Source organism: Poecile atricapillus, chromosome 2, assembly GCF_030490865.1.
Source record: "Poecile atricapillus isolate bPoeAtr1 chromosome 2, bPoeAtr1.hap1, whole genome shotgun sequence".
NCBI classification, from domain to species: Eukaryota; Metazoa; Chordata; class Aves; order Passeriformes; family Paridae; genus Poecile; species Poecile atricapillus.
This window is the reverse complement of record NC_081250.1, coordinates 119,630,992-119,655,708: the sequence shown is the minus strand read 5'-3', so window position 1 is coordinate 119,655,708 and position 24,717 is coordinate 119,630,992. Positions and strand designations below refer to the sequence as shown.

At 36.6% G+C, this 24,717-nt stretch overlaps 1 protein-coding gene across 7 annotated transcripts in view; it reads right to left on the bottom strand.

Moving 5' to 3' along the window:
• CSPP1 (centrosome and spindle pole associated protein 1) overlaps positions 1–24,717 on the bottom strand; it is a 62,120-nt gene that overhangs the window by 1,943 nt on the left and 35,460 nt on the right. For 4 of the 7 annotated variants that reach the window (XM_058833097.1, XM_058833101.1, XM_058833103.1 and 1 more), the window contains 14 exons: positions 23,909–24,044; positions 21,767–21,913; positions 19,464–19,576; positions 18,253–18,402; positions 16,899–17,045; positions 16,033–16,137; positions 14,913–14,979; positions 13,360–13,480; positions 12,521–12,666; positions 11,839–11,979; positions 8,060–8,115; positions 6,712–6,775; positions 3,088–3,197; positions 2,778–2,928 (listed from right to left, as the gene is read on the bottom strand). In XM_058833097.1, the coding sequence (XP_058689080.1) occupies positions 2,778–2,928; positions 3,088–3,197; positions 6,712–6,775; positions 8,060–8,115; positions 11,839–11,979; positions 12,521–12,666; positions 13,360–13,480; positions 14,913–14,979; positions 16,033–16,137; positions 16,899–17,045; positions 18,253–18,402; positions 19,464–19,576; positions 21,767–21,913; positions 23,909–24,044 (1,654 nt within the window). Of the gene's footprint in view, positions 1–2,777; positions 2,929–3,087; positions 3,198–6,711; positions 6,776–8,059; positions 8,116–11,838; positions 11,980–12,516; positions 12,667–13,359; positions 13,481–14,912; positions 14,980–16,032; positions 16,138–16,898; positions 17,046–18,252; positions 18,403–19,463; positions 19,577–21,766; positions 21,914–23,908; positions 24,045–24,717 lie in introns of those variants that run through there. The other 3 variants (XM_058833100.1, XM_058833102.1, XM_058833104.1) reach the window with 3 other exon arrangements.

Below are 24,717 nucleotides of genomic sequence, written 5' to 3'. Positions count from 1 at the left end.
AAAGAGAAGGACAGGAACTGCACAAACCCATACACTGAGAGCAAGGACTCAGTCTTCCTCCTTGTCTGTTAGGTGGGAAGGCAGGTTCTAAAACAAAATGCCAAATTCTTTTTGTTCCAAAAGAACTTGGCACAAATCATTAGTTCTGTCACATCATACAGACAGTGATCTTATCATCCTCCAAGCCTTCCCAGTCTGACTAAAACTTGTCTGCAACACTAGACATGAGAGCAGACCTCCCTGGCTCTAGGGCCTGTCATCTCCTGTGCTTGAAGCTGGCAGAGTGAACCTCTTTGTCTCCTAAATCCTGGGTCTGATGAACCCTCCCGTGGGTTGGAACCCACAGGTTTTGCGTATGTAGGTTTAGCACACAGCAGGAAAAGTGATACCTGAAGAAAACCAATTTTCTGTTTGCTGCTTTAAGAGATGATATCTAGCAACAATAAAAATAAGGTTGTTTAGAGACAGACAAACTGAATATGCAGGCCAGAGGGCTGCATTCCCCCACACTTAACTACTCCTGCCTTTAAAGTAAAGCCTGTAGAACTTGCAGATGTCAGAGGCAAGATCAACTGTTCTGCCAGAGGTAAGATCACAGTGCACATCCCTGGATCAGACTCACTTGGTACTGCTTATAGAAAGCACGGCAGATCAGCTGCACTGCAGAACTTCATCATGAATTTCAACATCTTGCACACTCCATAAAAAACTGTCCTTAACTGGGACACTTATCAAGACTCTTGATAATTCAGTTTGCATGTGAAGGCTGAGGGTAAGGAAAGATTTTCCTTAGCATGAAATCCTGGTTTAGAAATTGAATGGTATCTGGATTCCTGCAAAACACCAACAGCAGCACATTTTGTGTGCCCAAATCTGTGAAAATTCCCTCTTCTGTATCTGAGCCTGCTCTTGTTTATGCCCTTAGGAACACACATACCTTGCTTGACAGAGATAGTGTCTCTGGCTTGCAGAGACTCCATCACTCAAATATTTACCAAGTCTACACTGACAGGATTTTTTTTGGATGGGTGAAAATGGATGAGAAAGCCTGACTCCTTTTTTCTAACTTTCCAATTAAGAAAACAATACTAGGATGCCTTTAGGATTCTCACATCAGTCCCATAGGAGGAAGTGAACTGCTGTGAACAGAGCCTCCTTACTGAACCAGATCAGCTCTTAGAATTTATCAGAGCCTGTGAATTGCCATCCCTGGTCATTTCAAGGGAAGATAACCAGGTTCCTTAGTTATATATTTGAGAGATTTGTTTTCTCTCAGCAGCGTCTCTGAGGGCAGAGGAGAAATGACAATCCGGGCTGCTTGGAAAGCAAGAGGATGCCACAAGGGTTCTTTCAGACTGTTAGGGAAAAGGAGTAAAAAAATTTGGCTTCACTCATTTTTTCTGTAACATCCCTGAGCATAAGGAGGGAACAGGAGGGCAAACAGCACTGCAGCCTGAACGACCACAGCTGAGCAAGAGGATCTATTGCTACCTTTCCAAAAGGCACAAATGCTAAGGATGAGTGATGGGTCCCTGTGTTCTCCAGAGAACAAACTACATACAGACATATATATGCATATATACATATATATATATATATATACATATCAAAATTATATTTATCTAAAGGCTGCAGCTCTGAGGCTGTGACAGAAGGCAAGCAAAATAAAAAGTGTAGTGCATATGATACGAGGTGAAATTAAAAAAAGGTGAAATACAACAGATACAGAAGTAAAAGTAGTTCATATAGCAAATATATCTGGGTGAAGTAAAATTAGTAAAGAGTTTATTTTGATTATAGAAGAAAATTAATATGAATAGGGTTTATTTTTTAGTGACTTAAAACCACAGTGAGATGGTTCAAACATAAAAAAAAAAAAGGATGAAGTGCTTGTAAGAGCACCATAGCAACAGAATCAAAAATACTGCCAGCATCTGTACTCTCATTAAGTTTATAAAAAGGATACTGATACTGTAATTGCCTAGACAGCATAGCAACTACCTCCAAAAAAGGGAGATTTCAGACTCGTATGAAAGAATCATTAGCACAAAGTGTATGAACTGGGTCACAATCCATGTGAGAAATTAAAGGCCATTAATGGTTGCCATGATTGGTACTTCATACACAAAAGGCATCTAGATCAGGCAGCCAGCATTTGGAGATGCTCCAGGACAACTCCCAGCACCTGATATAAGAAACATGGAATGAATTCAAGTGTGTGTGCAGTGAAAGAGGTATCAGTATCAAACACTCACATACTCCAATACTGAATGATCATTAATATTAACAAACCACTAGAAAATCAAATTAACTAGAAACTGAAGTACTTCATCATACACAATTCTCTCACACATCTTCATGCTGGTTGGACCACAGACATCTGACTCCCAGGAATGCCAATAAACTCACACAGGCACCTCATCATCATTCATCACTCGGGTGTTTTATTTCTTCCCACTGCCAATTTCAGCTGTGCAGCTGGATATCCCCATCCTGCTGCACTGGTGCTCACAGGACAAGTAGGAGTGGCTGATGAGACTGGAATATGAGAATCTTTTCCTACTCTCCTCCTCTAAACTTAGTCTAAAGAAGTTATATTGAGGTGTGCCTGGGGATGTCCTTGTACCAGCTACGGAGCTCTATAAGTAACTCCTGTGTTTGATCTGGTTGCTCATTGTTCTGTTACAATAATTAAGCCTATTATTATAATTATTTGTTCCTTTACTTATTGCAATTACTTAGTGTTCACTACATCATCACTGCTGCAGGGAGCATACCCAATGAAGGAGATTTCTGCTGGAGCTCAGTCAGTCTGTGCAGTCGTTCCTCATTCTTGCCTTTCACCTGATCAACATCAAGGCTGAAGTTTGAGTGCAAAGAGCAGCTGTCAGGCTGCAGCAACGGTGTCTGCCCCGGTGGAACTTCCTCCTGCAGGGAATCCAGAAACACACAAATCCTTCAGTTAAACAGCATCCTCTTTTAACAGGAAAAATAGCTACATGTGTACTCTCTCAGGAGCCATAACACAGAGTCAGTGTGGAAGCACAGGAACTGTCTGGCATCACATCTGTCAGCTCCCATACGTACAGCACTTTCCAAAGCTCTCTGCTTTAGTCGTCTTCTCTCCCTTGCAGAAGATGGATGCTGTGGTAATAAATTCACTTCTTCTAAGGCAGAAAACGTTTCCCCATTAGCACCTGGAAAAACAGGTGAAATAATTTTCAAAGAAATCAAAATACCAGAGAGTGCTCCAAGCTCCAACCTGCTCATGTTTTGAAACAAGCCAATATATTTTACTTGACTCCATCACAGGAATGTATTCATTACAATCTTGTTTATACCCAGACCTTTAAAGTAAATGAGTACTCAAATGAGCACAGCATCTCTCCTTGAAGGAGAGAACACTTGGACAATCAGAGTCATTAAAAGATACAGTCATGTAACAAATTATGTTTGTAAATATGTTACATGGAACATACAGTAACATTGCATGGACTGACAGTGTTACATGAATATGCTAACACAAAATCTATGCCTTAAACACACATCCTTGGTCGTATCTCTGCCTTTTCATGTAATAAAATGTTAGAATCTGTTCATACAAGAATAAATAACTACACCTTTTCATCATACTTGTATCACATTACAGTGGGGGGAATTTAATCTATTTTTATAACATACATGAACCCTAAAGTCACGTGTCCACTTCACACTTTTCTATTTCCCCTTCTTTTTCTGACTCTGGAAACTCTTTCAAACACAAACTGTTTCAAACAAGTAATTTTGTTTTTTCCTCCAGGACCAGTAGGGGTTGGTTGATGGCTTTGCTGCTGCTTGGTGGAGACAGTGGGCTTTATTTCCTACTGCAGTCCCTCTGGCATCTTCAGGAACAGAGCCTCCCAGGAAATGGAAGGACTCTGCTCAACAAAACCCCGACAAAATCCACTACCACCAACCACTCTTTGTGACAACAAAGTCATGTTTTGGAAAAGTGGTTAGTCCAGTACATCACAAAGTAAAAAAAAAAATTTAAAAGATAAATGTATGTAAATTCTAAACATAACGAAGAGTAACTTTGGTTGAAAATTGACATACTTAGGTTTGAAAAATAAATCTGATTGATAGCAAACAAGTTCAGAATAACAAAAAGAGAATTTTTTTTAAATTCTTTTATATTTTCAGTTGTTTTTTTTCCCTAAAAATACATTTTTTACATTCTCCTCTCATCTTTTCTCTTCCCCACTTTCACCAAGGGTATTCATGCTCTTATCACAAATGTTACAAGTAAAAAAAGCATAATTTTGAAATGGTGTAAGGCTAACAATTAATGTATCAGAATTCCAGCTACAAGACCAGCTGAACTTCATTATATTAAAAATAGCACTATTACTCAGAATATAAAATCTGGTTTAACAATGTGAATTTGTCACAACAAAGGACAAGCCTAAGAATTTATTTGTACCATTAGTGTATCATCAGTATCAGATGTTACCTATTCCTGTAAGCAACTATCATTCAGGTCCTGCTGCAGAGAGATGCTTTTACATCACTGCGTTAACACTAATGGATTCTAGGATTTTTAAGGAGGCAAAAAAAAGAAAAAAGAAACTGATAAAATAAACTTTATTTCTAACTTCCTCAAATTTCTGAGCCCTAGGAGATAAACTGATATGTAATGCTGATATGACAGATGTCAAAACTGAGTTGGATTTTAAACCCATGTCAAAAAAAATCTCAATCAAAACAGAGGGCAGTGTTACCATCTTCCAAGAAAACGGCAAACACTTAAAATACACTCCCTGTATTTCACAAAAGACCCTCAGACAATGTGAGCAGCACAACTGACAGAGAAGGCAGCCCACAGAGAATGATAGTTTTTATATTTCTTTTCAGGAATGGAAGTCACCAGATTCATATTCAGAATGTTACTAGCTATTTATAAAGCCCAAATAATGCAAAGGATGACACATTTTTATTTAGTGCATACAGTTCACTTTTGAAGAAAATGGTTTTCATCAATCATAAATTATCTGTGGGGTAAAAGGGAAAAAAGGGGGTGGGGGAAGAATAAATAATATGTTAGGTTAACCCAAACACCTCACTAAACTGCAAGTCCCAGCTGGATGGGAGGAAGAAGGGAAAGTGTGAGATGACGATAAGTATCACGAACCTTATGAAAGTGATGAATTACCAAAAACACCCCATTACAGAGGTGGCAGCCTCAAGGCAGATGAAAGGACATAGTTCACAGACGGCACAAGGTAGATATTTATCAACACAATACTGATGGTGAACAGGGATTCAAAAATGCTAATTCCAGTTCAAGAAAGATAACCTGTGAAAGGCCCAGCTTAGCGAGACTTGGGAAATGCAGTCAGCTACAGGTCACTGGAAGCTGGAAGAATCCTGCATGTCTGGCCTGCATCTTGTGTTCCTCTCCATGAGCCTGTCCTGGCTGAGATGGGATATTTGGCTCCAGCCTAGACTGATCTGCTCTCCTGAGGCCACCTTTCACCACTGGGCTGTACTAATACACAGTAATCCTTAACCTGAGAAGGAAGGTTTTGGAGACTACAGAGAGAACCAAATGCATGGAACAAGGCTGAAAGCCCCGCCCTGTGCTCTTCCCAGTGCCAGGTTCTACCCTGCCCTCCAGGACTTGGACATTAACAGAATAGGCTTGAATACGCTTCAAATAAGAAATTCTGCTTTTAACCAAAGCCAGAGATAATAATCATCAGTTTACAGAAACACAGTTTCATTAAAAAGTACCTGCAGGACTCTACTGCATCTCCCCTACAGCAAAGAATAAAAACCTTGCAAGATCATTTCCCATAGATGACTGAAAGAAATTTCAAGATACTGAAATGCCTGCTAATGGAAAATAACATGTAAAGGCTTGAGCTGGTTGGGTTTTTCTAGCCCTGTTATTTCTAGTAAGTGGAAATAAAACAGCACTTTTACATCCATGCATATAAAGGTTGAACAGAGAGACATTACATGAGGCAGTCTGTACAAAATCTTTAGAAAACTAAAAGTCATTTGCTTCTGATGATGAATAAGTGACAGTGTCTAAGTAGGATGTTGCAAGTGAAATGAAATAATATGTAAACAGCAGAAAAGTGACTAATTTAGAATGAAGTATTTTACACCCATATAATCATACTTGAAATCAAGCATGCTTGTAAATCAAAAGAATAACCATGAAAAGAATCGCTGACTGTCTAAGACTTTTGTATTTCACTGTGGACAGATTGCAATTGTAAGCTGTGATTGCCAATAAATTATATTATTTGCAGCAGAACAATAGAAAAGCATTGCCTATGCTACCATTGCAACACATTTCCTGAATAAATATTAGCTTTTCCTAATCCAAAGCTGGGAAGATGTCAAAGAAGCCCCTTGACAAGACAAACCTCCCAGGCAAAGCACAAAGAGCAGAGAAAGATGCTTTCTCATGAAAAGTTGTAAGGTGGTAAAGGGCAACTGAGCAGCATCATTAAATACAGGTGTCATCTACACAAATTTATTGCAGTAAAATTTCATAAATCTCTGCATTTTAATTTGGAGACAGAACTTCCTAAAACTTCAAACCAATCACCATAGCTACAACCACTGCAACTTCAAGAACACCAATAATCATTTTAGAGACACAGCTTTAGACTAAACCCTACACACTCACAACACGATTAAGGGGAGGTGCAAACTCACCAATAAAAGCACTATCCGATTCCAACAGTGAATTTTTCTGGAATTCACTAGATTTGGTCCTGAACTACAAAGTGAAACAGAAAAAAAATGGAAATTCAGAGGCTTCAGTACATTTCTGGGGCCAAATGATGATCAATGTAAATTAATTGCCAAACTTCTGCAAAGCAAAGAGCAGCTCTACACTGTTAATATTCTATTATCCCTAACTTTATGGTTCTAAAGACCCAATACATTTTTAAAGAACTTATATTTTCTTTAAGCCTTAGGGTTTGGGTTTTTTTACTTTTCTATAGAAATCCCATTTCCTGAAATTGCCTACACATGGAAACTGTTGTAATTTGTGTAACAAAGACTTTTTCATCAAGAAATTGATCTTTGTCGCTCTGCATGAGGTTCAGAACAGTCAGTACTCAAAGTGAGCTTTGCAGTTAAGGTTTGTATGAAGTATTGATCAAATGAAGAATGATTCCTTATGTTTAACTTATTCCACCACATACAATCTTTGACATTAAAGCATTAAAATAACAAATTTCTACATCATAATATCAAGCACTAAGACCAATACTCATAGTTCACTTCATAGTTGCAACCATTTCTTACAGAAATCCTACTGAGGAATAATTTATGTTGAAAGCCACTCTAAAATCAAAGCAGTATAAACTGTCAGAGGAAACAGAACAAGAGAAAACAAATCTTTTACTGCAAAGCATTGCTCTGAATGATAACTTCAGTCATTAAATTACAACTATAAAGTGCATGAATGTGATTGTTTTTTAAAATAAAGACTGTTTTATTTCTGCATTTAGTTACAATATTATCCTCAAGGTTAATGTCTCTGCTGTTGCACAGTCTCCTGTTTTTCACTGTTTCACATTGCCATGAGATACAATTGAACTGTTATTCAGTATTTTGGGTTAGTGCAGGATTCTAATTTGATAGAATTTTATTTTGCCCTTTTCACCAAGGCAGAAAAATGATTGTTCCATTGGAGAACAGATCCAATTCTTAACTGCCAAGTGCCTCACTTAAACCACCCGAATTTAGAGCAACTGCTTCTGGCTTGGCTTTTTCTACTAATTCTCACTCCCCAGGAGCAATCTTTCATATGAATATAAAATAAGTACCACTGAATATATAAGGAAGAGTATTAAAGAATCAAGCTATCTCTATATACAAAGATAAGCAACTTGTATGCTGAGTTTAAAGAAGCTGTAGTTTGTGTGGACCAGAAAAATAAGTAAATTAGTTTGCTGTCTTGTTAAGTGTAATTTCTTTCTCCAAATCAGTGAAAGACATAATATTTCTCACACTTGAAAAAGTAATATAATAAAAAACCTTTTCTTCTTACCGGGCCCATGGTTTCTGGGTAGCTGTCCAAAGCAGAATCATCTTGATCATCAAAAGCTATACAGACAAGAGACAAAACAACAGGGTTGACATAAAAATAGTTAATAACAAAAAGTATTTTCTCAGCTTATTATTGCAAAAATTAAGACCAGTATGCATTACATCTTTAAATACACATAAATTACACTGAAGGAATTCATTTTTAAAACATTTGAACACAACTACTATTCCAGTTTCTTAATGTAAATTTAAGTGAAATCAGAGAAATCAAACAAAAATCCATAGTGTATTATTTCTAATCTATTTTTTGACCTCTGGCAGGGAATAACAACCACAGCAGGGACTGCAGAAAACCCCAAGAGTAAATGTACATTCAACATGCTGAGCTCACTACATTTCCAGCTTTCAAAGAGAAGTTGAACCAGACAGAGATTGTTTCACAGAGGAAAATGATAAGAATATATATGCATTTATCTACGGATCAAAAAAATTCAGTTCTGGAGGGTACGGAGAACCATCCTGAAAGCCAGGTTAACAATGACCCAAATATGGTTATATGGTGGAAATGCAAAGAAGCAAAACCGAAGTCACTTTTCTTATTTAGTTTAAGTTTTCAAATAAATTATTTAATTAGATTTTTTTTTGAGGCAGACATGCAAGAAGCAACACCTTACTCAGTGTGTAGCTGACCTTCTGTCCAGCATCAGAGCACATGGGCTGTCAGTCCTCCTGGCCCAACTCCCAGCCCATTCCTGACACTCTGCTCCAGTCAAGCAGCACCCAGCACTGCAGCACATCAACATCAAACCTGCTCTTGGGGCTTTGCATCTCATCCCCCAGAAAAAGAACCATCCAGAAGTCTGCAAAAGGCTGCCTCATTTATAGGAACACAGCTAGCATTTAAAAATTTGCAATATTTAAAATAGTGGTTTGTCAGTTTATATTTTCATTAACAGTCAACATATTCCTCTTTCACATAAAAAAAACCAAACATATCAGAGGGAAAACTGTATAAAAAGCTTGTAAGGCAAAGAACACTTACACATAGTGAGGGAAAAAAGGTATGCCTTTTCCACATACCACATTATTTCACCCACAGTATAAAAGTACATACTGCTTTAATTCATCTTTCTTTCTGCCTTAAATCAGACAGTAAAACCACTCATGTATTTTCAGCCAGAGGAAGATGATGAACTTGTCTCTGAGGAAAATAAACTGGAAACGCAGAGAGGGCAACTAATTCTCTGGCTCAGTACTCAGTGACAGACTATAAAGTTAAATGATGTTGTAAAGCAGTAGGAGAGAAAAGAGAAAAAGCTGTTTAAGGATTCTCTAGAAGCATCAGTAGAAAATACTTATAAAAATCAGCTGCCTGTCTATCAGCTAATCTAAGCTAACCTGAAGAGGCCTTTCCTTGGATGTCATCATGGAAACCTACCTACCTTAGCCAAAGTCTAAATGACTGCATGTGCTTGAAATTAAAGGAAAAAGCTTTCTAGATGGTGGAGGTTTCTCTGCAGAAAACATTAAATGAAAGCTTTCTCAGACTGGTTTATTAAAAATATTCTAATGGTGGAAAACCAGAACCAAGCCTCAGAGAGATCTCAGCTGAAGCTAGTGAATTATTTTTCAGCATTTCAGTCAATGTCATGAAGAGGAAGACTGAAGTCAAGCCTATACATTGCACTTAGACACTAAAGGATACAACCATATAATTAACACAAAATGTGATATAGATGTGCTTATTTGCAACTGTGATGTTCTATAATCCATAAGCAATATGGCACACATTGCTTGAACACCAGCTCATCTGTCCAAGATAGAAGAGGAATCATATTTAACACTCAACAGGGTACTGAACAAAACACAACTGTCACCCTTCACATCTTGGTATTAATTCTGTTAATCTTACAGGTCTGGCAACAGCTAACAGGAGCAAGCCTCAAAGCACCAGTGACCAGAAAAGGCATTCAGTTTTTCCAAAGCAGTATGCAAAAATGTAAATATTTTCCTTCCATGTGTGCTTGGTTTTATTTAATGCCCAACTTTCACCTAAGGCTAATAAAGTCTTAGGAACAATTCCATGGGTGACTGTGGCAAGGTGGGGGGCTGTGGGAAGATGCCAGGGGATAGATATCCTGTGCTGGGCACAGCTGTTGCCACAGTGGAGCTGCTGCAGGACACAGCAGGACCTATCAGTCATGTTCATGATACCTCTGCAAACAAATTTGAGAAAAAGCACATCAAAGTGTGGCAGTAGGACTAAGGACAAACCTGTGAGAAGCAGCCCTGGAGGCACCAAAGTCAGAGAAGAAGGAGGAGGAGGTGCTCAGGTGCCAGAGCAGAGATTCCCCTGCAGCCCCTGAAGGTGCAGATCGAAGGGTGCAAGAAGACAGAAGCAGCGAAGAGAAACTGCTGTGTAATAACCACAATTCCCCCCGCCCGAGCCTGACATCACTCATCGCATCACAGAAGGAACTTGGTACCTGGGGTAGTACTGAGGAAGGAGAGCAGGGACACTAAGAATGAAGGAGTGAAACTGGGCACAGGAAAGGGGCAGGAAAGGTGCAGGCTTCATGCTTTTTATTTTCTGCTACTCAAAGTCACTAATCAAATATTTAGGTTTATAGCAATTAGGTTAACTTTCCCCAAGTCAGGTCTGTTTTGCCCACAACAGCAATTGGTAACCAATCTCCCGATCTGCACCTTGGCCAACAAGCTTTATTCTTCCTGTTTCCCCAAAGGGCAGGAGTGAGGAGGCATAAGCAGAACAGCAGCCAGGTGGGAGTCTGGCTATTAGCAAAGGCTAAGCCACCACAGGAATAAAGTGACTTTCTCTTCAAAAATTTAGTTAGGCCAGTCTGAATTAAAGAGGCAAACACTTTTCCAAGAAATCTGTATCTTGCACTCAAAACTGAGTTCATCTGTATAGGCTTAAGCAATTCTCATTATAATTTTAAATATCCTCTAAAACAACTGGAAATACTGCTCTTTCATGTCTGCTTGTAGAAGACACCTGAATGAACCTTACATTTGGAATTAATTCTAACATGCAAAAAAAGGGATAATATATCTATTTTTCACTGCTTCTGCAATATGCAGCCAAAATATTTTCCATGTTAGGCTGTTAATGTTTACTATCTTAGGATCAAGTCTATTTAGCAATACAAGCAACATTTTCCTTCCAGAGCTTCCAAGTAGTTATGATCTCTCACATGTTGATTCTAAGGCAAAGGTGTGGATACTGGTTTCTGAAACTTTAAAATAAATCAACCCAAGATAATGGAAATAAAAGAAATTCCATCCATCAAAAGGAGACCAAGGTGAAGATACACTGGCTGTATTTTAATCAATTCACAATTCAAAGCCATCCTACTTCCTCCATGAGAACTCAAGAATTACTCCATGGAACTTATCTGTAACACTTTTTTCACAGTTCATAGCAAGAGTTTTCTCCAAGAAACAGTAAAAAAACTACTTTTCCCTTACAATCTTTGAAGTATGAGGCACTAGTTAAATTCAGGGAGCCAAAGAGAAGCTGTCACAAGTAATTAAATAATTCCAAAATTAAGTACAAAACAACAAAAGCTCCCCCAAACAATCTTTTTATGCTTACATTACAATAGACTTTCAGTGTTCTGGTGTTTTACTGCTTCATACTGCAGTGCTGACAGTGCACTTGAAAGAAGTAAAACTAGTGCTAGTGGGTTTTAATTCTTACCAAATACAAAACACATCATTTCAAGGATTTTTGTTTATCTCAGAGCATTCACTCCTTACCTTCTGTTTCTCTCCTCATTCTCATTCTGTCAAGTTTCCTCTGCTGCTCCCTCAACAGTGCCTGCTGTTGAATTTCTAGAGTCTGGTCATCTCTTGGAGGATCAGGATACATTTGCCTCAAGCCCATACGAGTTTCAGGATCTAGAGCAAAGACATGAAATTAACATTTTTTCCCTAAATTAACATTTCTGAAAAGCATTTTTAAAGAAATATCTAAGTAATAAAAAAACCACTAAAAATAATAGTGTCAATGGCCAAGAGGATGAACAACTTAGCAATGATTTTACAATTTTACTAGATTAAAAATGTATGTTTTCTGGTAAAGAATAAACAGAGTTACACAGAAACATAATTTGTTGGTTGGTAAAAAGGTCCAACTCAGTCTATTTTCAGCAATACCATGACATCAAATGCACAAGAAGCAGGGACTGGAAGACAGGTCACTCAGCTCCGAGTGATGATGCAATGTTACAAGGCCAAGAATTCCATGGGATTGCTGGACAGCCCCACAGAGAAATACACACACACAAACAAAATACTGCCCATGAAGTGCCTTGCATGGGCAGTAGCTCATGAAGAGCCTGATTTTTATTTTTGTTTTTAAATCCTACATGGAATGGAAGATGGAGAAGGACAGATGTTTCCCTGCCCTTCTTCATCAGTAACAAGATGATCTACCTGCCTTTGTATTTAAGTTCATTAAATTCCCAGATATTCTGTATATTGACAGGATCTTGTGCCTCCTTTAAGGAAGGTCGCCGAACTGGAGCCTGCAGACGAAGCCTGGCCATCTCAAATATGTCCCTTGGATTCTTCTCTCTCCTCCTGCTTGAAAGGTTTGTAAAACAAGCAAAAAGTAATTTAACACAATAATATTAATGAGTTGGATGGATATATATTGATAATGTTCAGAACATTAATCTTTAAATAAAACTATCAAATCAGGAAAATAGATTTGAAAGTTATGACACTGCATATTGTGTTATAAAAAGAGATAACCTACTTATAAAAACAACCCCTCATACTTCACAGAGTGGATCTAAGGCTGGTAATTAGATGTGTCTCTTCCAGCTAATTGGTATGATTAACTAATAAATTTTGGAAGCAAACCAAATTTATTTAATAAAGAGAATATGATTTTTCAGTCAGAGAGGAAGTACTTCCACAACAGTACAGTATTCATAAGCATATTCTGCAGCAGTAGTACTGCAGTTTACAGACACAAATTATGCCCTAGGAAAAAAATAATGAGATAAAATTCTGCTTTACACATCAGTTTTAGACCACTCTTCAAGTGAGAGCATTGAAACTTCCTATCTCACCAGCACAGCCATTCTTACAATAAATTTTAGCAAGAGTCTTGGAGAAAACACAAACACATTAGAAAAAAATTGAAAAAAAAAATTCTATATAAGTTCTACCTTTGTATTTTCATTCCACTCATGTATATTGGCCAACTAATACTAGCTAATAATACACTGTGAAAAATCTAGCTTTTAAAACAGAAGATTAAATTCTTACCATGTAATTGGTACATTATCATGACTGGCCACATTTAGCAACTGTTCCTGCAGTCTCCTCTCTTCACTACGAAGCTGCTTCCTCATCTCTGATAATTCATTTATCACATTCTTCCTTTCCTCTGGAATTTAGCACAAATAATTTAAAAATAAGGAGTGTCAGAGCAACTTTGCCTCTTACTTATAAGTAAAAAATAATGTGAAAAACAGATATAATGAGATGCTAATTAAAACAAAGATAGTACAAACATGAGAATTGCAACATTCCATACACTAGAAATTAGATCACAGTTTACATTTTGAGACAGCACAAGGACCAGAACCCCTGAACAGCAGAAAACATACAAATGGCATTGGAAATATTTCACTGTATTTAAAAAAGGAAAAGCTATGGAATACAAGTGGGTGTTGCCAGTAAATAGCCTTAATTTGAAATATGCAAACCTACACAATCTTCAGATAACAGGAGCTGCAGTGGTATCTGCAAGCACTCAACATCTTTTTTTTTCCCTGACTCAAAAGTGGGATATCTGTCTGTCTAGTGCAGATTCTCTTAAGTGGTCAAGAGTTCCAACTCCAATTCTTAGTACATGCTTATGTTGACTTTTCAGACCTGCTTTGAGTCTATACTGTTTTTTGTGGTCAGGACAGCATTCCCCCACAAGTTAAACTTGTTTCAGAAATTCCTCATTTTCCAAATAACATATTTATAATTTGGTAATTTACTGACTTTTAGACTTCAGTGTTCAGAACTTAGCCGGCAAGCAAGTCGTTCTAGTTTAAATCCTCAGACACGAGACTCGATTTATGTGTCTTTAGTTCTCTCATGACAGAAGGTCTACATCGATCAATTCCCAATGGCTGCATCAAGAACCACTTTGTACCATTTAGTGGAAAATCCACAGCTCCCTGGAATGGCCACAGGTACTTTCTGCTGCAGGCTAGCATTTGTAGGACATCACTTACTGCTACATTTCACATGTTGTTTCTTATATACTTGTAAAAAAAGTATCAGCAAAAAAACTATTGCTTTCCACCCACATATTGCCAGGATAAGTAATATAAAAAAGCAAAGGAGATCCTTCCAGCACATCTGAATTTTAGAATCGTCGGCGAAAGGTAACAGGAATGAGGTGAGGATTAGGCAGACTAACAAATGTAGTTAGAATTTAAGAGTTAGAACTGCAATGCTTTACACTCTGTTGGTCTAATCCGTTACTCAGCCAATCCAAAACTTTCCCATTTTGCCATATTCTGGTCACAGTGCTACCACTGTTCCAAGAGATCCAGCACTTCCCATGCAGACTATTCCATTATCAAAATTTTTACAAAAACATATTTCCTTTTGACACCTAATAAATGCATTTTTATTTTGTCTTAAAACTTGAGACATACCATACAAATACACTGATAGTACTTAGAGAGAGAAAAGACCTAGACAGAAACACGAATTTTAAAGGACAAATACTTCTTTTGCAGGCAAGAAAAGGAACAGTAACAGAGAACAGTTTTGTTGTAACTGAAAGGGAGCTTGCAATGAAAACAAATACCCACCTAATGAACGCAGCTGATTCCTTCTAGCAGGGACAGGTGGAGAAGGAGCTCTTGGCTGTGCAGGATCCTAGTGATCATCATCAATATGAAATGTAATTTGTAAAAGGAAGACATTACAGTACATTTTATTTCCTTATTTTACATCTAATTTACATTAACAATTGGAAGTCAGAACAGTAACCTTACAGGCTGTGAAAGCCTAAGGTTTTTTAAATCTGATCTTTAAATACACAATCCACATTACTATGACAATACCTATAATGCAATATTCAGAGTTCTAAACAAATCTATTCCAAGTAGTGCCAAAGAAATAAACTGACCTACCTCCAGAGCATTCTTCACATTTAGGAAATTTTGGGAAAGCAATGGTTTAAAGTGTGACATAAAATATTCTCTGAAACTGCACTATGAAGTATTTAGCCCAGTTCAGTCAAAGAGTTGGTAAAAAACAAACAAACAAACACTTTTTCAATAAAAAGGCAGAAGTGTAGCCTGAGATTCAAATATCTTAAATAATCATTTCATCTACTCTCTTCTAAGAGAAGTTTATTTTAAAAGCCAAAAAAGCCCCAGAGAAGATTATCAAGTTAAAGCAATGAGAGGTCTCAGAACCACTACTGTAACTCATTTGTGATGCAGAGAAGAAAGCAAAGCATATTAGGAGTAATAATCTTCTTGTACTTTCAAAAACATAAAGATTACACAAGAATGTCAGCAGCTACAAATAAACATTAAACTTCATGCCTGAGCTAAGTGCTTCTGTGAGTGAAAAAGATGACCTGATAGACTATATGTAAACTTTCTTATCCTAAATCTTGAGATCATCAGACCCCTGGTAAGGATCTGGACAGTGTATGTCCCCTCTAAAATGAGGTACTCATTCCTATAAAAAATGCACATGCAGAAAAAAAATTAAGGTAACACACTGCCAAAAATAATTCTTCAATACCTGAAATAAAATTTAACCTTCAATTTCAGAGCTCCAAGACTGATAAATGTAAAGACTGTCTCATTATCCATGGCATTCCAGTAACAACTGGCAAACTTTAAAACCTTGGCATGATTTCATACGCTGCACTGTCTTAAATAAACCAGTAGAAGTTTGCTGTAACAATCGTACTTGTGCATAGTGGGACAGACGGCTCTCAGCAGAGGAAATCCTCTCTTCTTTCCTTACTGATTTGTTCTGAAGAGCGGGAATGATGGGCGAAGATTGTCGTGATAACTGCAGGGAGGAAACCAAGACTGAAACTACATTCCTATAGCTTCTGTATAAAGTGTTATTTTGGACGGGGAAGTTTTGCTTGTGCTTTTCCTTTGACAGAAAAAATGTTCCTAAACGCATAAAACAACTGCAAAAATTATTTCCTGTGATTTTTGTTTTCTACCTATAGCAATTTTAATACCTTTTTTCTATGTTGTAGGGTGATTTTTTTCTCAATTTATATTTCAGTTACGCATCTTTTTTACTCTAGACACTTCCTTTATATCTGTTGATTTTAGAGAAATTACAGAAATTTAGTATCAATTTTATGAGAGACAATTTTATAATTTACTTAGATTCTGTCCATCAGAACTCTATGTGATGGATTTACATAATCTGGGTGAAAGGAAAATAATCAAATTGCAAAAAACACCATTGCTCAAGATGAACAGTCCTACCTGTCCTCTAATAAACACTTTTATTAGGCCATTTACACCTCAGCAAATGCAGGTCAGTATTTCACAGCAGATATAAAAATCAACTATTAAGTACGGATTATTAATCTTGCTTTTACTATTTTTAATGCAAATTTGATCAAGATAAGTTTTTACTGCAGTATGTCTGATTTTTATATCAGTTGTTCTTTGTTTGTGCTTAAAGTATACTGCAGTTTGATAAACTGAGAGGGGACCAACACTGAAGTCAGAGGTCTAAGAAATCATGTGATTTCATTAAAATCCAGTTATTTTTATAAGTTATCTTAGAAAGTCACTTAAACATACCATCCTCTTTTCCTCTTCCATCTTTTCTTTCTCAAAATATTGTCTAAGTTGTTCCTCTTGCTTTTCTTCTTTTTCTTTTCGCTGCTTTTCTGCCTCTTTTTTCCTTTCTTCCTCTAAGTGAATTACGGCTTTATTTTTCAACCTTCGCTGTAACATAATTAATACATAAAAAAGACTCAATTACTGAAGTTTTGTTTTCTTTTTCTTTGAGAAGTTAAAATTACACATCAAAGTGATTAGTATGAAATAAAAAAGCATCTTTCATTAGTCTGACTTCAAATATCCAAATTAAAATATATCTCATGCAAATATCAAACATTAGCAGTCCTGGCTTTGCTAACATCATTAAAGAGAATTTCTAATAACATCAATAAACACCAGTTTATGACCCCAGATCTGCCATCAGCTAAGGCTAAACCGTAGGAGTCATTTCCAAAAATTCAGATTCAACTAAAACATACTGCAGACATGCACCACACTATCACAAGACCACAGAGAAATTATCATCTAGTCTCAGTTTTAGTCATGTGACTGTGAATAGCAATGACACCATTTAACTCCCTACTCTCTGCTAGACCAGCTCTAGTTTCCAGAAAACAAGGCTCATCCAACTGATTTGCTCATACTAGGGAAGGAGAATTCAGAATATAAAATAAGCATTCCATCTTAGAAATTTTCAATTATCTTCCATAATTCCATAAGGCACTGAAAGACTCCTTCTCTGATGGGCTTGTGTGGGCTCTTCCTACAATCATTTATTATATTCTAAATAATTCAAATGTATTAAAAAATGCAAACCCAAGAAATAAAAATTTGGTGTATGAATTAAATCCATGGGTATTGATTTATGTTTGAATTTACCTCCATGAAAAGCATTCACTAGATTTGTTTGGCATTCATCCAAAACAAGCAGTATTGACTCAGATATCTCCTTGCCAATTCAAAGAAGTCTTTATGAAATATTCCTGCATAGTTACATTTTTTAAATAATTCCATGAGAGCTAGATTTAAGACAAAAACTGGGATGATATTTTTTTAATTCACTGATTTGATAAAGCTTTTTATTGTCCTCACCACCAAGTTCTTTGAGAAAGGAGAGCACCACTGTCATTTATAAAACTACAGGTTTTTTCTTGAAAAAATTAACAGTACTTCAAGTTTGTAGTATAATATAAGGAGTGAGAAGAATGTGCTAGTTAACGCTGACAATCTTCCACCTCTCCTCTGCCTAATGCAGACCCATTTAAAAGCACAGACCAACTCACAGGACACTTCTCAGCTTACCTTCTGGACAACAAGTATCACAAAGGGTTAGTTTAGGATGGAAAGAAGTCAAAGTATCAAAATACTACACCTCCTCATCTTTCCTCCTTCTCTCCTCTAGTTCCTGTTCATATGCTTTTTGAATTCTCATCCTCTGCTCTGCAAGTCGTTTTTCTTCTTTTTCTTCTTCCATTCTAAGTTTTTCTCGCTCTGCTTCTTCCCTACGTCTCTTTTCTTCAATCTTAAAAATAAAACAAAGAAGTAGTCTACTGTCAATAGCCAGAAACAATCTGATTAACATTTACCACCATGATTTTTGCAGTACCTAATTGCAAAATCAAAAGCTAAAGGGTGCAACTGAAAGAATCCTGGAGCCTGTCCTGTATTTCATCTTCAGAATTCCCTTAAAATCAGATTCTATTTTACTATTTCTTTTTGGCCATTGGAACCAACCACCCTACAAGAAAACTACTTATAAACACCACTAATAAAACCAGAGTATTTCCTAACATTTGCTCTAGTCCAGATGTGCTGGATCAACACTTTTATTCACTGATTAAATAATGGAGGATGGGAAACCAAAAAGATATGGCAATTATCTTTTCCCATTCCACAATTGCAGTATTATTAGACAAAGTGCTGACTTATTAAAGCAAAAGATCTGCCCATTCCTTAGTCTATTTGGCAGCCCTATGCATGGGACAAAAACCTTGATCTTTTCTTTTCAAGAGATCTACATCAAACCAGTGCATGACTTTAGTAGTCTCTTAAATTATTTATTATTTCCTTGGTAATGGTATTTAATTACACTGATATTTAATTTGTGCAGCACAAGATTAAATGTGAAGTATTATGGACAGAAGACATAAGCTGATTGAAGAAAAATCAAGTTTTATATACTCATCAATAAATAACTGCACTATGACTGATCACCATTTCATTTTGATAAATGTGCTTTTATATCACATAGACCTCAAAAGGCAAACGTCTTGGTTTCTGTAGTCATTTATGTGTGCAAACCTGTACTGTATGCATAGTTTCAGAACTCAATACCATATTTGGAGAGCTGTACTTAAAAAAAAAAAAAAAGAAGCACCTAGATTGTGCTTGCCTAAGTGATGCTATTATGTAAGCCAAAATCCAAGGAACTCTATAGTATGTAGCTTTTAGTACACCTCTTGTGTACGGAATTGACTGTGATAGCACAGTTAAGGTCTTTGGTGAGCAGTGATGATTTACTCTGAGTGCAACCACTCTTTTTACAGTTTATTTCACCAGATGATATCTGGCATGAGCATTCACCTGTAGACGCAGGAAGTTCTTGTAGGATTCCTGTCGCTTAAGCTGCTCTGGAGATGGAGGTTCACCAAACACATTACCTCGAGCAAAAGGAGAGGCCTGTGCAAATGTAATACCTAAGGGAGGGGAAAGGTTACAGATAAAAAACAAACACAATTTAAGTCAGCAAGCCAGAGTGTGGGAGGAGGAATCCAAGACACTGGTTTCAAAGGGAAGCTCATGACAGCCGTAACTCAAGGCTATAGCTGGGCCTGAAATTTCTTACATTTTCTGCCTGGAAGAATTGCCAGGCTTCAACTGTTTATACCATCCAAGTGAGCTGCATTTCTACAAAATAGCACCTATTAAAGTAACCTATTCTATTGTTCAATCTGCAGCTCAGTATGTAAGAACATTACCTACAAATTAATTAGAATAGCAAATACTTAACACCTTGTAACTTTACTGCTTGAGTTTCCTCTGACTTAGAACAAATAGTTCTGTTCCTCAGGTTTATTCACTCTTTAAAAACAGAGCATCCTATCAGAACAAATATTTACACAAAATAACAAAGGATGCTACAAAAAGCAAAGCCCCAGAGTGGCTAATAAAATTCTAAGCAGTCAGAAATCTGACTTCTGCCGGTATAGTATTTTCTGTACTATGAAGTTTGAAGTGTCAGGTTTCCTTTAGCCCTGAGTTATGACCACAACATAACCATACAGTCCCCAAGGCTCTAGATAGGAGGATTAATTCAGATTTCACACAGAGTAGGTTTTGCAGCACAGAAAGGAAGTAAAGGAAAAGTAGAGTAAGTTGTGTTAACTTTCCAGCTCATGCAGCATACTCTTCATTTGTACTGTGTCTGCTCTGAAGGATACTGCCTCAAAGATGTGCAAGAGCAGTATCTCCACTGAGCTGAGATGAACATTACATTTCCCCTCCCTATGGTAAGGGGAACATCCAAGTCAGATGAAAGCATAAATAATACATTAAAGTATTCCCATAGGAATGCACGTGTTTACTGCTACAGCCTAGCCTTAGGAGCATGTGTTTGCATACCAAGGAGTACACTTTGAGATTCTTTTTCCTTACATGGAAGCAGTGCTTGAATGCTTCCAAAATATAACTAAATGTCCATGTGGCTCTATCATGATGGAGCTACTTCCATATAAAAAGGCAGAATAAATTTTATATACCATTTAGAAGGCATGGGTACAAGACAGAAAAGTTACTATAGAAAGTATCAAGGAAAATGCACGCTGTGTACCAGCTACTGTCTTGTGAGTTTCCTCTTAAAAGAGGGCAGTGTACCAAAAAACCCCCACAAAACCAAGTAACAAACCCACCACAACATACACAAAGCCACTGCTGTGTGACTGATCAAATTCAAGGTGCAAGACTATAAAGCTCCCATCGCTGATGTGCACCACCTCCTGATCCCAAAATAAGTGATCTAACCAGGGGGCTCTTGGCTGTTTTAAATTATTACTTTATCAGCCTTCCTGTTTCACTTCTTACCAAATGGTTAAATATATAATCTGTTGGGGATAAAGAGAGATGGGACAAAAGGAACAAAACTTAGTGGTAAGGATGCGAAATTGCAATTGTGCAACATAGATTCACTCCCCAAATACCATGTAATTCTTTATTAAGAAGTGCAACAATTAAAACAAGATAAGGAAAACTAGCATCTAAGTTGAGTTGAGAAGATCATCACTGATCCTGGCCCTTGCCCATCCTAAACTAGGGACAGGTCTGGAGTAACACAGTACCCTCATTTAGATGTCTCACAAAACATAAGAAGATAAAGATGCATTAGTTTTAAAATATGAAAATAAATCAAAATCCCTAGACCTTGGAGGCACAGGGCTCCATAAGTATCCAAATTACCTACAACTTTTTAGAACTTGTTAACCTAGTTACTATACCAATTTCACCTTAACCTCTAACATCATACACCTGAAGACCTCCTCTTATTCCACATTCCCACCTACTATACAGTTGTGTTTTACTGTGCCATTTAAAAATAAGAGAAACATGTACAAAGATTTGATTAGAAAACACCAAATCTGGAAAACTAATATACTGATCCTGACTCTTCAGGGCAAAAACAGCTTTAGTTATCATTACTCACAAGACAGATAAGATTTTAACAGCACACAGTGACAGCAATAAAGAAATTTGGGAAAGAAGCATGATACTGACTTTACAGGTAGAGAGCACTAACACTGTCATAGGACTACCAGAAAGAGATAAAGAACTATGGAATTTTGATCACTAAGACTTATGGATAATTAGAGGAGTAATACAGTATTCTTAAAAACCTGCTATTTTATTTGTAGATGCTTCTGAGTTCTCAGGTCTTGAGGAGGCCAAACTTAGGTCAACAATAGCCCTTTTATCTTCATATAGTCTTGCCTCTGGATTATGATATGCCTCTTCATTTCGCTTGTGCATGATATTCAAGTCCGCTAAAGGAAAGGGGAAATAACTGTTTATAGTATTTTAATCTCATAAAGGCATGTTTACTGTAGAGTCTCCAAAATACAGGGAGTTTTGATCAGATTCTACTTTTCCTGAGCATATCAGCCATGGGAACAAAAAATTCAGGAAATACAAGAAAACAGAGGATAAGGGTGAAATACTAATAATTAGATACTATGAACTAACAGATTAAAAGATTTATTTTGTCGCTTTTCTTTTGTTGGGAATGATTCTTCAGAACAAACCTCCCTTCTCCCCTGCCTCAAAATGCTATTAAATGGAAAGATAAAGAACAAAAAGACAAAATTGACTGACAAGTCTATGTTTAGCAGATATTTAGAAACCACCCTTTCCTGTATCTCTTTAAAGCTGTAAAATAATTTTGAGTTTAGTATTGATATTTTAGGTGCTGAATCTAATTGCTGTTGAGAGAAGTAAGTGCAATTGAAGCACTGAAGCATATTTTTGTATTCATGTCTTCAGTAATAATCCAGGTGCAGATTTCAATATGTAAGCAAAGAAACATAATCCAACATTTTCATCAAAATTTAAGCGGTGCCTGATCAAAGGTGTTAATTTCAGCTCATTTTGAAGTGTTACCATACTTACACTTACAAGGTTCATTTCAAAAGAAAAATATACTGCACAGTTCTCAGATTACCTTTTAAAATAATGTTTCTGATAATTATGAATTACTGTAGTCATTTAAGCACATAGATTCCAAGAACTTTAATTTCTATGACTTTCTGTAAAGCAACCTTTGCATATATCAGAGCCTCAAAAGCTCTGATATATGCAGACATTTTATATACAGACATTTTTAAGAGGATAAAAAGACAAGCCACACCACATAAAAAAGACATGTCAAAAAGCATGTTCTGTTTCATGACACTTGACTCATAGCTTATCCATCATGCTGTCAAGCTATGGTGGGAAAAGTATTTTATATATTTAATTCAGGAGAACAGGGTAGGAAGCTTCTTTCTCTTAGTTTCTCATTTACAGACAGAGATTAACTTCTCAGCAGTTACGTGCAGAGCTCAGGCCAGTATGAGACCTTTGCATTTCCAGTCACACCACTGTTAAAGCCTAGAGGAAGAAGCCAAACATGTGAATGCAGTGCCTGAAGTCAGGCAGTATGAGCACCTGTATCTGCCTTGAAGATAAACACAAGCTTGGATCCTTAATATAAGCTTCTAAACTTGTAATTTGGCCACAAAATCTTTAAAAAGCATTTAAACTTTACCCACTACTCTTAAAATATACTATTAATTTTGACATATGTTACTCAGGTGTCATACAACTAAAACCAATTACTTTTGTATATAAACTGTTATCCAGTAAATATTTAATGATTTACTGGAAGGGTAGATGAACAACCTGGTTCATAGCTATCTTCCAGCTCACTACTCCCATCAACAACAGCACTTGGAAAAAAAGTAAGCCTTAAAAAATACAACTGCTGAGTACTCTTTATATAGCCATTTACCAGCAGTGTTACTTTGGGAAATATAAATATTCCATTTAGATTTGTGTATTTATATAAACACATTTCCATTTCTCATATCAGAATTAGAGATTTCTATGCCTAGAAATCATTTTCAAAAAGAAAAAAAAATTAAAAACCTGTTCCTAGGACATGTTTAAATAAATGTCTTCATAACAGACTTTAGCACATTTGTACTGCAGATGATTCTGACAGCTTGTTTTTCTCCTTCTTCTTTTACAACTGCATTGTCTCTTCACTTACAGTTGACATATCCTGTGATTCCCATTTTGTTCAGATTGTACTTTTTGAATGATTCTACAGGAATCAAAATAATAACTCGACTATTCCTAGAGTGCACCTCCTTGAAACAAGTAAGTCTTATTTTTCAAGCGCTACCAGCGTTACAAAATAAGGAATAATACTGAATAGAGCCCTTACAAGAGCAAGAAAATATCAGTCTTGAAAAGCCAACCCCTAATTTTCACAAACATACTTATTAGATTTCCTTCTGCATCTTTCAGAGGAGCACCACCACCACCTCTTCCCCAAGGATTGTAATTCCTCATTTCTGCGTCTAACTTCTCCTTCTCCTCTCGCTCTTGTCTGCGTCGCTCTTCTCTCTCTTTTATCTAAAAACAAACCAACTAAAGTTAGTTCCACAATAATATTACATTAAGTAGAAGTTTAATAAAAGTTTTACAGAGCAAACTGAATGCTCTCATTATCTATTTCCCTCATCTACATCAAGCAAATCCAAACAGTTCACTGTCTATACCGCAGACAGTGGATTGAATTCTACTGTCAAAACGAGCATGTCCAGTTGTGCATAATCAGAGAAACATCCTACAGGGTATAAGACTTCCAAGTTCCAAAAATGCTCACATCTGACATATAAAAAGTTCCATGTCTTTGGATCTTTGATACAGATGTTTATACCGCCTGAAAATTAAAAAGACAAAATTCTATAATATTACTGCACATTTTTCTCTCAATCTGGTATATTTTGTTTAACCAAAATTTAGACTGGAGATAACTCCTAATAATAAACGTCTTAACAGAATGTTCCACAATTCTATAATCATTCATAAAATAGTTTTCTGCAGTAATTCACTGTGATCTACATATATAAAATAGGAATGTTTATATATGCTTTGTTCTTTTTTTTTCTTCAAAATCATTTACGTAACTAAGTCTTCTAATAACTGTAGCATTTATAAAGTGAACAGCTGTTAGAAAGTCCATCTTCTACTCAAAGCTTTTAAAATATTAATTATGTATGTAGTTGAAATATATTACTGTATT